General features: G+C 34.6%; 1 protein-coding gene across 4 annotated transcripts in view; it reads right to left on the bottom strand.

The window, feature by feature from the left end:
* Window positions 1-16,216, bottom strand: part of LOC145675853 (uncharacterized) — a 224,961-nt gene that overhangs the window by 105,993 nt on the left and 102,752 nt on the right. For all 4 annotated transcript variants that reach the window (XR_014129229.1, XM_081746616.1, XM_081746617.1 and 1 more), the window contains exons 15-16: window positions 12,456-12,647; window positions 4,776-4,879 (exon numbers count right to left, since the gene is read on the bottom strand). Coding sequence is in view for 3 of the 4 variants with exons in the window: in XM_081746616.1 (XP_081602742.1) it covers window positions 4,776-4,879; window positions 12,456-12,647 (296 nt within the window). In the remaining variant the exon portion in view is untranslated. The remainder of the gene's footprint in view (window positions 1-4,775; window positions 4,880-12,455; window positions 12,648-16,216) is intronic.

Here is a 16,216-nt window from a genome sequence, read left to right as displayed (position 1 = left end):
CAAAAAGCACCATTCAGGAATTGATTGAAAAACGGCGGCGTACAGGATCGGTTCAGAATGCTCCCAGGAACAGACGACCATCTGTCTGCACACCTGAATTAAAGATGCAGGTGGAGGAGTTAATGACAAGAAGTCCTCGAAAGTCAGCCAGGAGATTGAGTCAACAGGTTCATGCGAGTAAGAGAAGTTGCAGACGTGCTTTAAGGGGACTGAAGTCATTTTATGTGTTCACTTTACGGGCCGGTTTTACGTGCCGCACCCTGTATTAGGTAGTAAAAAGGATAGGAAGAATATCACCCAGTCATCTTTATCACGTGTGTGGTTTCTTTTCATACTATCCTGTTTGGTTTTCCTCTTCCATGAAAACTAATTGACAGGCAATAAACTGAACCCAAACTATTACCAAATCTTTGTCAATGATCCTTTTTCTTACCTTCTTTCTCTTAAACAGTAGCTTCTCTTTGTGAGCAAGTGGCTGTCTTTAGACCGAGGTTACTTTATCAGTAAACTGCACATAATGGCGGCAGTGCTGATGATCATTCATTTTATATTGTTCATAATAGTTTTAAAGTATCACAATCTTTGTACAAAGTTAAAATTGTTCAGTTCTATCATACTGAATTAAGGGGGCAGACTACTAAATATTTTTGAAAAACTAATAATTATTCTTTTGCCCGTTTTTCGTAAGTGGAAAGAGGTAATAAAATGTAACTTACCACAATAATAGATAATGTTATTCTACACCAGAAAATGAGAATCTCAAGAATTTTCAGTGTTGCCATCCATATAAATTACAGTGTAACCAGAATTTGAATTACTCAAAAATCTAGGTAAAGGCAGCGACTAGAAAAATGAACTCAACGGTAATTGATGACTTATCATGCTGTCTATGTTCCTTGTTTACTACTTTTTAAATAATATTTGTATTTATTTGGTAATAACTTATTTATTTTGTAATAATTTGTCTAAGTTTTGTAACATAAATAGAAATATTATTTAAAAAGTAGTAAACATGGAACAAAGACAGCGTGATAAGTCATCAATTACCGTTGAGTTTATTTTTCTAGTCGCTGCCTTAACCTAGATTTTTGAGTAATTCAAATTCTGGTCACACTGTAATTTATATTGATGGCAACACTGAAAATTTTTCCGATTCATATTATCTGGTGTAGAGTAACATTATCTATTATTGTGGTAAGTTACATTTTATTACCTCTTTCCACTTACGAAAAACGAGCAAAAGAAAAAATATTAGTTTTTCAAAAATATTTAGTAGCCTGCCGCCTTAAGATGAAAATTAACATCTGCCACATTGGTTTTCCGTTCGATATCTACCGCTTACAACTTACAGTTCTCACACTTTCGACCCTCGCTAACTCCGCCAATATACCCAATATGATATACGTTCATAGGACCTTTTTTGTGTGTATCTCCGTGTCTGGAATTATTTCCCGACATTCATTACATTAATTAAGTTACACCCTGTATAAGAATTACATCGACGTTGAGAAAAAGCGGAAAGGCTATTACTCACCACAAAAAAATATGTAGCAGAAACAGATTCTGCTACATATTTTTTTGTGGTGAGTAATAGCCTTTCCGCTTTTTCTCATTAAATATAATCACCGCTCACAATATTGTGATACATCGACGTTGTTTGTTTCATCATCACGGAAAAACTGTAAACCATTTGCAATTAGTTTTCGAGCATAGTAATCACTCGACTCGATCCGGGTTTTCATCTTGTCACTTTCCACAAAATGCATATACTAAGGAGGAGAGATACAAAATTTTTGACAAAAATATGTATACCACTAGGCCTTCAAGTTAGCGAGATGGAACTCAGTATATAAAATCTTTATGGAAAATAAGTTGAGATGTTTCCCAGGGTTTTCGAAAATGCTTGCCTCTGAAGGAGGAACATTTATGTAATATTTTAAATTTCTACTTTATATTCATAAATTGGTGGAAGTGAGAACATGGCTGAACAGTTTAAATTGAAGTTTTAGACATATCTTTGGTTGACCTGGATATTTATCATTAGCTCTACACTTGGATTTAAATGTATTCTAATGAAAGAAGGGGGTAGATTTTTCGCAAACAATCGAACTGATTTTTTAAAAGATATTTAGCACTTGGGTAGAGTTGCGTTTCTAATTTTTCATTTGGGTTCAAATATGAAACCTAAGGGGTGCAAAACAGAGTTGAAATCTACTTTTCATATATTTACCATAAAAACCTATTCTTCCCGTGCTAAGAAAGTTCAGCTGGTTGTTAAACTGTAAATAGGAAGAAAAACGAAAAATATAATTGAGAAGGAAGAACAACTCTTATTTAGAAACACCTCAATACTAAAAGATCTTAAATATTATGGTGTAAATTTTGTCATAGTGTGTGTGGACATAACTGGAAATCAAATATCTATATTCATGCATAATTCACGTTGATATGTAAATTCACTTTGAATAATTTTATTATATTAACGCAAAAGATACTGATATTATGAGAAATGAGGAAAAAAAAGAATTCGGAATTAGATTTCTTGGCTTTCGGCATCTATGGCCATGTTAGCCTGTCACGAATGAGCGATAACGTACCTCGGTGATCCCACTATCCGGAGAATAGGGGAAGGAAGAAAGAAAGTAGCATGGGACCTATATATTAGGTACTAGCCCAGCATTTGCCTGGTGTGAATGAGGAAACTTTACTAAGGATGGCTGTCTTGAAAAAGCTTTCACACTTTTTCGATCGAGTGTCTCCACAGGGGATCGAATCCGGGACGGGAGTATAAAAAATTACATTCTATTTATAAGAGGAAACTTTCAGACTAAATCTATCTATCTATATATATATATATATCTATATCTATATCTATCTATCTATCTATCTATCTATATATCTATATCTATATATATATATATACTCGCTGTGAAACGCAATGTAGAACTGCAGTTTGCAAAATCAAAGTATATTCTACACACGTGTATTTTACTTTGGTTCTTTACTGATTAAGATACTTAGAAAAAAGTGCGTACTAAGATTATCTACTTATTTTACTTTCGTTCAATTACTGTGCTGTGAATTCTAAAGGCTACTGTGACCGCCCACTTTTATATGTTGGGAGAGCACTAATGTACTGCTACTGAGCAACTGTCGCGTGGGAGAAACACCTTGGATAAAATATAACACAAATATCTTAAAACCCCCGATTTCGTTTATATTCTAACATCACATAATAAAAGAAACTTGAAATCACCTCGTTCAAGTTTAAAAAAGGGAATATTATTTAAACTCTTTTCCGTTTTCAAAAATATCAACAAAAATGATATTTTTTTTAAAAAAACGTGTTTTTTTAAAAGCATGATAAAGTTTATTAATCTATGTTCAATAATCGTCGGAGTTCTGACAGAAGTTATTAACTGCAAAAACATACGGATGGAGCTTGGCACTTCTTCCAGTACGAGGACGATATACAACGTGAAATATAGATTCTGATATGTAGTATGAGGCTAGATGTAGCAGATGGCATTGTTATGCTAAGGATAACCACGCTTAGCATCACAATTTCACCTGCTACCTCTAGCCTGACAATGTTAGAACGTCGTGTATTTCACCTTCTATATCATTATCGTACTGGAAGAAGCACCTAACTCCATTCCTATGTTTTTGAGGTTAGTGACTTCTGGCAGAACAACGACGAAATATGAGTTTTACATGTTATGTAGTAGCTTACGCAGAATTTCACCAGTAGGGGGTCAGGTTCCCAAGTTCATATCACTTCAGATGGTTGTATACATATCTTAATATGGTAAATCAAGGGGAAAGAGTTAAAACCTGAACCCCCCTTTCCTAACGCACTGGTGTAATGTACGTCTTTTTAAACTTAGAGACGCATCAGATATCGTTCTTATACACTTTAAGAAAGTCTAAAACCAGTGGTCGAAGTGAGACGGTATGCGGTGGTATGCCATACCGCCTCTAATTTTTCAGTGATGAAGGCATACCGTCTCTGTTTTTTTCAATTATTAAAACATACCGTCCCTGGAAAGTAGATGCTAAATACTTTTGATAAATTCATTTTTATACGCAGTAATTGACGAACAGCTTTGCATGTAAAAGGTTTTATTTCTTATGTAGAAATAATCACGTAAAAGGTTTTATTTCTTATGTAGAAATAATTTCTAAGTTGGCAACACCGACATTTTTCTTATCTTTTTCGTATCTTTTGTATATTAAATAAGGTATCAGCAAAGAAGTTCACCTAGTTTATATTTTGATGTGCCATATTGAATTGTTTCTTTGTTGTGTATGTGTATATCTTCTTAACTTAATACATATAAATGACGTATTTTAAGCATGGGCGGGTTTACGGGTTGTCTGTTGTGGGAGCGGACCTTCCGGGTGTTTGGAATACCCCACGGTTGAGTGAGGAACTGGGAGTTTTCCCGCAGGAAATTATTAATATCCTCATTCGGTTTTTGAACATTTTCATGTATAATTCTCTATAATCCAACATAAAGGAATATTTTTTTCTGAAAGTTGTAGGGGATTGAAGTTTCTCCATGCCCCGACCCCCAACCACCGTTACTACAGATATGCTCTCCAATGGTTTTCAGTCATTATGTAAACAGAAATGTAATATTTTAGACAACATACTCTCACTGCATTTCAACATTAGGTAGCCGGTATGTTGAATCAAAATTGTAATAAAACATACCGTACCACCTCTGTTTTTTTTTTTTTTTCCACTTCGAACACTGTCTAAAATAGCTTACCTCATTGCGATCATCATTCCGAAACATGTCTGTAAATAGAAGTCTTAAAACGAAGGCCATATTCAGACACGAATCCAGATATGCAAATTTCAGTTTTGCTGACTCTGAAACGAGAAAATTAGCATCAGGAATTAAATTTAATAAAATAAAACATTTGTTTCTGTTATTCAGTTATCAACAAGAATGAAGATGTCATGATAAATGTTGATTTAAAAAAAAAATCGTCTTGTTAAATTTTAAAAGCTTGTTAACTTTTCTTTCCTAGATAACAGTTTAAATTCAGTTCGCTTTTCAATAGAGAAACTTCGGAGATTTCTCACCTACTCTGCTGTGTATATAAATGTCAAAAATTCAAAAGCCATGATGATTGGAATGAAGGAGTCGGTGTCAAACAGAAGTAGAAGGAAAAAAATAGAACAGGTGACTAGTTTTCAAATACCTGGGTAGTATTATTAGTAATGATATGAAATGTGAACGTGAAATAAAAGCAAGGATAGGAATGGCGAAAGAAGTCTTTAGGAGAAAGAAAATACTATTTTCTGCGACCTTGAATAAAGAGTTGAGAAAAATACTCGTAAAATACTTCGTGTGAAGTATTGTACCGTGTGGGTCAGAAACATGGACATTACGCAAAAATGATGAAAAACAACTGGAAGTTTTCGAAATGTGGGTGTGAAGAAAAATAGAGAGAATTAGCTGATTTGAGCGGAAAACGAATGAGAGGGTGCTAGAATTGGTGGGGGAAAAGAGAACAATTTTAAATATTACTAAGAAGAGGAAGAGAAACTAGTTGGGACATTGGCTAAGAAGGAACTGTATAAGGGGCGTGCTAGAGGGTTTGGTAGCAGGAAAGAGAGGGAGGGTGAAGGAGACTACAATTAATGGATGATATCAAAACAGAAAAAATCGTACGTGAAGGCGAAGAGATTAGCGGAAGACCGTGGAGCATGAAAGCTTCTCAGTTGCAGCAAGTGACCTACCAATAATTTCAAAATACCTATGATGATGATGATGATGACTGTATATATGGAGTATTTGAATATCGGGAGTCAATTAATTGCAAAACCGTCAATTATACAGGCAATTGATTGATTGATTGACTCATTTCAGGTTATATCCTTACACAAACACAGAGGTTGCGAAGAGCAGAACCAACTACTTAACTATTTGCCTGAGCCCAGAATTAAGCCATAATTTATCCTAATACGTTGGCGAGTGCACAGACCATAGTGTAAGATCATATTGTACAGAATTATCTCGCTTTCAAACTGAATTATATATATTACAAAGAAAATGGGCACTTAGAATAAAACTATAAGTTTCAACTATTATCTAAAATAAAACGGGATATCCATCTTGCTTACCTAGTTAAGTAATTACAAATGTGTAATCGTGATTGTCATTTTTTTTTTTTTTTTACATATGTTTACTTTAATATATTTTGCTTCTCTGGTCTTTTTTTTATTTACGAAAAGTTTTACAATTGTTTTAATAATACCCTAAAATGTAAAATACTACAGATTTTCCTGAATGAAGAGTAAGCATTACAATATTGATTTTTCTTCTTCAGAATAAAAAGGTACATATTATACTAATCATTAATTGTAAACGTAACTCAATACAGTTTATATGGTTTAGTAGGGCTTGATAAAACGAATAGTCTTCGTTTCGCAAGCAAGGATTTATTTTTCCTTTTCTGTTGTTTCATTTGTCTATTACTACAATATAAAAAATTCGTAGTACTAACTGGAGAGCTTCGAAATGTGGTGTTGGAGGAAGATGGAGAAGATAAAATGGACAGAGAGAGCAACAAACGAAGATGTTTTAAAATGGATAGAAGAAAAGAGGACACTTCCAGCCACCATCCTTCGTAGAAAGGCCAATTGGATTGGACACATCTTGCGAAATCTTCTTCACACCGCCATAGAAGGAAAGATGGAAGGGAGTGAGGAATAGGAAGAAGAACACAGCTGATCGATGATTTTAAAGATAGGAGAAAATATTGGGAGTTAAAAGAGGAAGCTGATTGAAAAAAAAAATCTCATTAGTCCCAGGACCTGCCGAAAGGCAGAATACTTAATAATAACAGTAAACATAGAAAACAGAACTCCTGCGTTCTATTTTAAGATTCATATAAAGGCCTGCTTTTACGGCGGACCACAGGATCTCCAGGGATGACAAATTTTCTCAAACTCAAGAGCTCTTGAATCGTCTGACTGTACTATCAATAGAAAATGATCTCACTGTGAAGTTGGATTTTGAAAATGTGATTACTGGGTTTGCTAGTGGCAAAGGAAGGAAATGGAAATTTCCCGAATGAAATTGTAGGTATTTTGAACTTGTATCCTAGAGACACACTAATCCTTTTTCTAATTTCTAATGGTCTAATTTTATGTAAAGAAAAGAGACTAGTTTGGCCATTCCGAATATGGTAAGAAGAGGGATTTTACGAAATTGGATTAAACTATTGAAGAATAAAGATGAGGTGGTTGAAATGTTTGCGCATGAGTTTAGATTAGAAGAGTCTATTAGGGATTAAAGGACCAGTGACAATCGAAAACTAGTCAAATTTAAGGACTTGAAAAAAGATAAGAGTATATGGAACGGTTAAATCAAGGATTACAAGGTTAAGGAATCGATTATTTTAGAGGTACTGTAGTCTTCAATAACTTTGATAATACATTAATGAGTGACAATAGTTTTATTAATCTGCTGATGTTTAGATAGAATGTGACTGCATTACAATAGGGCAAGAAGAAAGAAAAAAAATAACTTTTGTGTCGTAAGTGCAGGTATACGAATGTAGCCATAGAACATGTGGTGAGTGAGTGTTTCCTTCATAAAAAGAAAAGGGTGCATACACATAATGATGTTATCTATATATATAAAAGAGAACGTACAAATCCTTTGTTAGCTCATCACGCTAATACGGCTGAACCAATTTCTTTCATTTTTGGGGGGTTATTAAGATTTGGACCCTAGATGGTTTTTATCATATCACTTTAATTTTCAATTACCAGTGTCTTGAGATAATTGACCATTCAAGTGTCCATAACGTACAAATCCTTTGTTAGCTCATCATAGCTAAATCTAACCGTATTTATATGCAACCCACATGACCGTGTCACTCGGCGGGTTAACATAAATGACAGGCGATATAATGTTAACATTTACTCCAATCTTCTATGGTTTTTATCATATCACTTGAAAGCGAAAAAGTAAAAATTATCTAAGTAACAAAGTTTATTGCGTTCCGGGGTGACCCCAGCGAAGCGGGGTGAACGCTGCTAGTAAATCTCATAAAAGTGGAATGCGCCAAGTGCAGATTTTCCAATACTAATGGAAAAATATATATACATAGGAAATCACGACGAAAAAATATAGGACGTTTCGTGAAGCTGTCAAAAAGGAACAGTTCAATTATCCAATAGGTAGAAATAAAAAAATCACATGGAAAATACATCAATTGTTATATGAACATATGTTCTACTCTAAATAACGTTGTAACTAAATGGGTAATTATCTCACTGCAAAATTTTATACGAGTTTCTTTGTGTTTTTGTACGTAGCTCACTAGTACTAAGCAACGTCGTAAGGAAAGTGTAAAAAGGAGTTGTAAAAGTCAAAAGTTCTAAAAATCAATACAAAATTCATTAAAAAAATCACAAAACACATGATACAAAGATTTGGTTGGTTAAGTATCTAAATACACAACTGCACAAAGAACTTAGTACATCTAAGGAAATATATATAAAACCGTAAAAGTATCGGTTACACTTTCAATTTCTTCAGTGCCTGAATAAGCTTATTTGCCATCTTCCGTTTCTCTTTGTTCTGCTCGTCTTGAATTTTCTTTCTTTTTTTTTTTTTTTTGTTTGTTTTGTTTTTTTGGTTCCATTTTGTAGATGTATGAATATTTTTTGCACTAACTGTATATTGTTTGGAGTAATTATCTTTAGACGATAAGCAGAAAAGGACGAAACACGGAAAAGTCTCCATTCAACCACTCTATTGTGAAGACAAAAGGTCCTCCAACCATCCATACCTCATTTCCTTATATTATTTTCACAAGTGGAATTAGCAATGCCACAATAAATCAAAATATACTGCACAGATTTCAATGATAGATTTACCAATATCTTCACTAAAATCTCAGAATGGTTATGCGTAAAAAATTGCGCAGATTCTGATATATTTTTACAAGTAGTAGGCGTCACTGATACTGGAAATCAGAGAACAATAAGAACAATAAATGTAATGTGATATTTAACAGTGTATATTTTTCATATACAATAAATGAAAGAATAAATAAATAGTATTTTCTAGCACTATAATAGCTATCAACTGCATTAGATTGGTACCGAAAAATACAGTCTTTAGTGCACTAAAAATTCTGTCTTTTTTCGAAAACTACGCATCTGAATTGACTTCCAAGTGTATCATTTTGTTCAGCTATCGACTGACATATGTATTATCTTTGGACTTATATTCATTAAACGCTAATGATATTGTGAAATTTTCTTTTGCAGATGGTAGCTAAAAATTACAAATGCTATGTATAGACGAGAATTTTCGTGATCATTCTTCGATCAATTAGTGACGTCTTGTATTGAACTATGAATATTCTTCCAGGACAAATAAGTTATAGCTTTTTTTTTATTATTTTGTTCGACTTACTATTTTCTTTTAAAATCCTTATAAAATAAATATTGTAACGTACCACTTGTGTTTATAAACATCACACCTGCTCCTGCCTGCAAACAACAACCACATGTATTTACAACGGAGTACTACACCCAAGGATGTTATAAATAGAGGATCTGCCCATATGTATCTTCATCCTATAAATCGGTGAAGCCAAAAGACAACCAAGCATCGGCACGTCTGATTGGCTACTCTCGTATCTGCCATCGTCTGTCGTCTGATTGGCTACTTTCGTTTCCGGCATGATTGTTGGCTCAAAACATTGCGATCTTATTGGGCGGAGTGGGAAGAGTAGGGGTGGCGAAACTGTGACGTATGGCTTCAAGATTTTGTTGTAAGGGCAGGTCCTCTATTTTATAAGATCCTTGACTACACCGCACATTGGATTACTACAAGAAGCAGACAACGACCACTAGCACCACCTACAAGTCACATGACAACATGGGAGCAGCAGCGCCACCGCAACCCCGAGCGTCTATATAATGAAGATGATTCAACGGACAGTCATCAGTCTGCGATTGTTCTCCGCTCTTCTAGCTTGCCTCCAGCTCTAGGAGAAACCAAACCTCAAAGCCTCTAGTCTGCTGCGGAACTCTTAAGCTTCCCTTCCACCCGACTTAGTTTGCTCGGAGCTCTGTCGGAACCCAACCTCAATTGCTTAGCCTGCTTCTGGACTTTGTGATTCTTAACCCCATCATTGGTTGCTTTAGAGCATTGAGGTTTCCTACAACACTCTACCTAACTTGCCCAGAGCTCTGTAGAATCCTGTCTCAAGGCTGCAAGGTGCTGGGCTGCCTTTCTTTTACCTCGCATTAGAGAAAGTTGTACTGTAGTATTTCTATAAATACTGTTGCTATATTAGAGAATTTTTATAACAAAGCCAGTAGAGCCTTTCAACTGTGCCCCTTCTGATGTGCTGTCGATATGTGATTCCTAGAGACCTTTCGAGATCTTTCTGTTGTTGAATGCGGAAGCGTTGCCACAGTGAATTATTTCACGGACTTCGGTGTGCTCTGCCTTATTAGCCACTCTTAAGTAACCTCCGATCTTCACTCGTCAAGACCAAACGACTGAATGACAAATTGGCAACACAGCTGACGTCATTCACTTCTTTTCCCTAACCAAAGGAAGGGTTTCATCCGCCAGAGGGTGGCGGGGGTGGGGCCAAAGTATAGTTCGCATAATTTCCGAGGGCACAGGTGGAATAGACAGGCTCTAGTTGGAGTCGACTCCTAGCTCTACCTACCTCTTCAAAGGGACGGACTTTTACAATATGAAATGCTAATTGATTTTATGTTTCGGGCGGTTTGTTATTCTTTTTCGAAGATCTATTACAACCATTTCACTTTTGTATTCTGAAGAAATGTGCTCTTTTCTTACGAGTAAAAAGATCAAACACACGCATATGCAAAAGCAATGTGCTCTGAGATCATTTGACAGCTACGGTATTACCAATTATGCACTTTTATTTTTAGAAATCTGAACTTGAGAGGACCTTAAGAAATTAGGTACTTTTTCGTTAATTTGATAATTTATGTCCCTATTTTTCCTTCATTATATTAACGTAATTGGTTCACAATTAATGAAATGTATTTCATGTTATTTACCAAGCTACAAAGGATATATTTACTACTATTATGTTAGAAGATATTTTTAAAATCATAATTGTTGTGGAACAAACAAGGCGTATAAAATATCTCACTCTCGAAGAAAAAGAATAGAAATGTTGAGGATGTGGGTGCGATATATTATACACGCACAGACCTCTACTTATAGGCTACCTATCCTATCATCTTTACAATGTAAGAAGTTAACCAATACTATAAAAGGTTGGCCAAAGTGTCAGAAAACTTAACAATTTTTGCTCTCGATTATCTCTTATCACTACCTAACGTTTTCCGTGAAATGTGATGAATTTACCGCCTTTGGATTGGATAAATCGATTTAGCTAGTTCTCAACCTTGAAATGGTAGATTTTATGGGATACCTCATGAACAGCTCTAATATGAACAATTTTACTTTGTATCACTAAGTAATTGTGTTTTCACCAATCACTTTCAGTGCATTCATACCTTTATCGATTTGATTTCTGAAAGTTGCTACACTTGAGCCATAAATGAAGGTTCCTGCCTTCTTGCCAATCTATGAGAAAATTAAATAACCTCACTTCTCCTAGCTGTAATGAACACAATGCTTCTTGCACGAAATGCGATCCACAGATTAAAGGCTTACTACTGATTTTAATTTGTTGTACTTCTGCTAGATCTTTTGAAGGTGCCTTGAATAATTTCTTAATAGCCTTTAATGGACTGCCAGCAGTTTTCATGACTTATTGCCGTTTTGTCTACGTATAGATATCAACATACACTGGGATTGTTTGATTAAAGTACAACGTCTTAGTAATATAAGATACGACAGAAAATATATGAGTTTTAAAAAGGTAATTTTGAAGCAAGTTACAGAAAATTCATTGCGTGTGGGACACGTAACGATTTCCCCTAATGATTTTCACAAACTGGTATGAAACTACCGAGCGATGTATGTACTTCTCGGCTTTGGTAAAAATTATTTACGCTCAGTTAAGGGAAGCGGCGCAAGTCCACTGGATTCGAACTTACACCAACTAGTTCCCCGAGACAGGGCAGGCCCGTGTCCAGGGGGTCTTGGGGAGGGCTAAATTTTTGCTGCCCCCCCTAAAATTTTCACGGTAGGCTTGCAAATGAACTATAACTATGAACTATGTAGGTTGGATCGGGCCCCCTAACTTCAGCCTCACCCCCTTTCATTTTTGGGCTGGCTATCGGCCTGGATAGAGGCCATAAGACTATTTGTTTCAATTAATCTTCATTAATCTAATCTATCTGCAGGCGAAGAGTAAGCATTTCAGCTAGTTACAGCTATTAATACTCTAGACAATATCTGATAATAAATTACGAAAAATAAATGCACAGAAATTCAGAAAATAATAAATATTACCTTCCAAAGCCGGTATCAGTCCAAAGTCACCCACAGAAGGGGAATTTCTCTCTAACCAAGAGTTGAATACTTCTCTGGAACCACCTGGTATGTAACCTTCATCTTCCAACAATTTAAGTACACCCCTAATGAATCCAACTCGATTCATGACAACAGGATTTCCAGATTTTGCGAAACACTTACATCCGATATCTTTAACAAAGAAATGAATAACAAACAATAAGAAGCAACTTACTTACTACAATCAACATAAATATTAAGCAAGAAAGAAAATCATGAACTTTAATCGGAATATTTATCTTTACAAGTAAAAAATACATTATTATCCGCCATTATTCGTAGACACATAACCATGGCGCAAATTTCGAAATTTGACAATTCATTATTTACAAACATGAAGTAGTGATGTCTATAAGTTATTATTATTATTATTATTATTATTATTATTATTATTATTATTATTATTATTATTATTATTATTATTATTATTGTTTAATTTTAAAGGAAAAGAGAAAAATGTTACGAAGTACGCCATTACCAATATTTGAAAACTGTCCAAACAAGAGAAATGACACCTAAATCAAAATTAATTGAATTATTCTGTTATTTACACAACATATGTTTCTGCGTAGCAAACTACAAAACAAATTTATATTTGCATAGTAATTTGTAAGTTTTGTTATTTTGCTTTCGTCAATATACAAAATAATAATAATAATAATAATAATAATAATAATAATAATAATAATAATAATAATAATAATAATAATAATAATAATAATAATAATAATACAGCCTTCCCACTCACACAAAATAAAAGTTCTGTCCATCGGACCCTAGAGTATAGAATCGATATATTTTGTTACACAGAATTAAAATTTCGAAACCCTAGGACGATTGATCGTGTTAATTTTCTTTTATGGGCGAAAAACGTGTGTCCCCCTATCACTGGCGTCTCTGGCATGTAAAATTTGGGGGGAACATCAAAGAAAGTGATTTAAATGTTACTACCTAACCCAACCTGTTTATTATCTTGGATTCCATTTGTTACCTTCCTGCTTACCTCCACGGACCCCCTGACGTATATTATAATCATTTTACTACCTGATATTATATTCCAAATAAATGTCATTATTTGTATGTTATTCTGTCGTTAGTAATTGGGTAATGTTTAGCAGTGGGAGTTTCAGTTCACATTAGGTTAACTTAATTTAGTTTAGGTTAGGTTAAGATAGATTAGATTATGTTTGGTTAGTTTATGTTAGTGTGGAAATTCCACATAATTTTTTAAAAAATGACAGAATTTCACTTATTTCTAGAGATCCAGCATAATTTTCCAAAAAGAATGATAGAATTTCGCTTATTTCTATTATTATAAAGCTAGTTTAGGTTAGGTTTGGTTAGGTAAGTACTTGAATCTTCCATTTCTCCTGTTAATTTTGCATGTTTTACATATTTCTGGATCCCTTCTGCTAAACATTTACCATTAAATTAAATTAGAATAAAATATTGAATATTTTGTACTTCAAATATTGGGGGAAAGCGTCCCTCTCGTCCCCCCGCCAGACGCCCGTGCTTCCTATCCAAATTTGTTCAAATTTTTCGCCTACAAAAAAAGGAATTCATGGTCAATCGTTCTGGAGTTTTGAAATTTGGATTCTGTGGCACAAAATACATCGAGTCCATATTCTGGGATCCGGTGCAGAGGGCGGATTTTTTGTGTATTATTATTATTATTATTATTATTATTATTATTATTATTATTATTATTATTATTATTATTATTATTATTATTATTATTATTATTATTATTATTATGTGAGTATAACGTCCCAAGTTTATGCACCGAAACTAAGAAAAAAACCCTTGACGATGAAGAAATTGGAAGGAAACACGAGAACTCGGAGAAAAGCCGTCTACACAGTGTTTGTCAACCACAACATCTTACTTGGTGCGGGGTAAGATGGAAACAGGAACCCAAGTACCAGAGATGAGGATTCTACTAATGAAATGAGAAGGTCCCACAAGTTGTCGCTCAAATCTGATTGCCACATAGCACATTTGATAGAGCATCATGAGAAATGAAAATGAGGAAAATTTAAGGTGCTATGGACCAGAAGGATAGGAGCTACAGGGCTTCAAAATTTGAATATATAAAAAAAATTATATCATGGAATTATGTACGTTTAAAGTAAATATCTTGAAAACCATTAAAACAATCAAAACAAAAGTTGCACAATATAATGAGAAGAAAATGCCCAATCGAAAAGCACAACCACTGTTCAGGTTCAAGGTTCAAGGTTCAAGGTATTTTCCTTCCTTCTCTTTGCCATAGGTGAAGCAGTGTTGCCAACTCAGTATAAAATATTTTGTTTGAAGTAGCACCATAGATAAGTGTGCATAGATTTAAAATGCACTATTATCACTAAACATAACAGTGAAGTGTAGTTGTACAGCGTTCCACACTGTTGGAGCTACGTGTGCTGAAAATGTACAATGGAAAAGTCTGATATGTGACAACAGAGGGTAATAAAGGAGTGCTTTAGAAAAAAGTGAGGGTTTTGCATTATACTTCTGTAGCCCCGGTGAATAAGTAGACAACTCGCGAGAACAAAATGATAACGGGAGGAAAGAAACACGTGTTTTCTAATTCTGTAAACTGGTTCTTCAGATTATCTTATCAATATTTGGAAGAAAAAATGAAATGAAATCTTTTAGTTTTACGTCCCACGGTTATGCCGGTTAGGATAAAGGAGACGGTGATGATGAGTAATGAATGAAATAGTGGAATGAAGAAAGTGGGAGGAAACGGGAAAACCCCGAAAAACCCACGCACACGGTGTTTGTCCACCACAAAGTTCATTTGGAGGGGGCTGGGATCGAACCCGGGACCCCAAGCACCAGAGGTAAACGCTCTTCCATTGAGCCACCGCGATGGCAACCTAATACTATACCTGAGGAATTTTGTTTCTCCCCACATAGTCGTATAAAAAAGTTACAGAAAAATTATTACGATGCATTTCATAGTACCACTTAAATATGTTTCTATTAACAAAGATGCTAAATTAGTTTTGTGTAATAGAAATCGTCGTATGTAAATTACAGATCACTTTTACTATTTTTTTTTAAAAAAAACTTAGGTTATTTTTACAGGACATATATCACTATGAGTGAATACTATGGCAATTGCTTCCTCTTACGGGTATCTCAACCTATAAAGCCTATCGCTCAATACTACTATTTGGTCGCTTGATTCAGGTATTTGTATAAACTCCTTTCCGAATTTTGGAAATTTTCCGAGCTTCGGATTTTTCCGAAATCCAAATTTTTTCTGATTCTTCTGAGATCCGGAAAATAAAAATTCCGGGTCTAATCTTGAAAGAAAAGAGAATACCGTTACCCTGTTCAACACTTAAAAGCTTTCGAAACAAGGTGAGGGTATATGGAAATTTTCTAAGGAACAAAATAGACACATTTCATTCAGTATGAATTTAGAAATTTCCACATAGAAGACAAACAAATGAGCAAATTCAATGGGTGAGCTTTTTTTTTAAGTACTACGTCAGGTTATTACATCATGTAAAACGGAAACTTACAATTCCACACTTATTACGCAGTGTTGCGATGTGCTATGGACGTTACAGTATCGCAAACATTAAAGGTCAACCAAATTTCGGAGAGTTATGCAACAGTAATTACGAAAGTGACAAGGACAGGGCAACGCACATCGAAAGCACCTTAATGTCGAAAACTACGGTCAG

The sequence above is a fragment of the Thermobia domestica genome, chromosome 18 (assembly GCF_964235325.1).
Source record: "Thermobia domestica chromosome 18, izTheDome1.hap1.1, whole genome shotgun sequence".
Lineage (NCBI taxonomy): Eukaryota > Metazoa > Arthropoda > Insecta > Zygentoma > Lepismatidae > Thermobia > Thermobia domestica.
The sequence above is the reverse complement of the archived record's forward strand: the minus strand, read 5'-3'. Positions and strand labels throughout refer to the sequence as shown.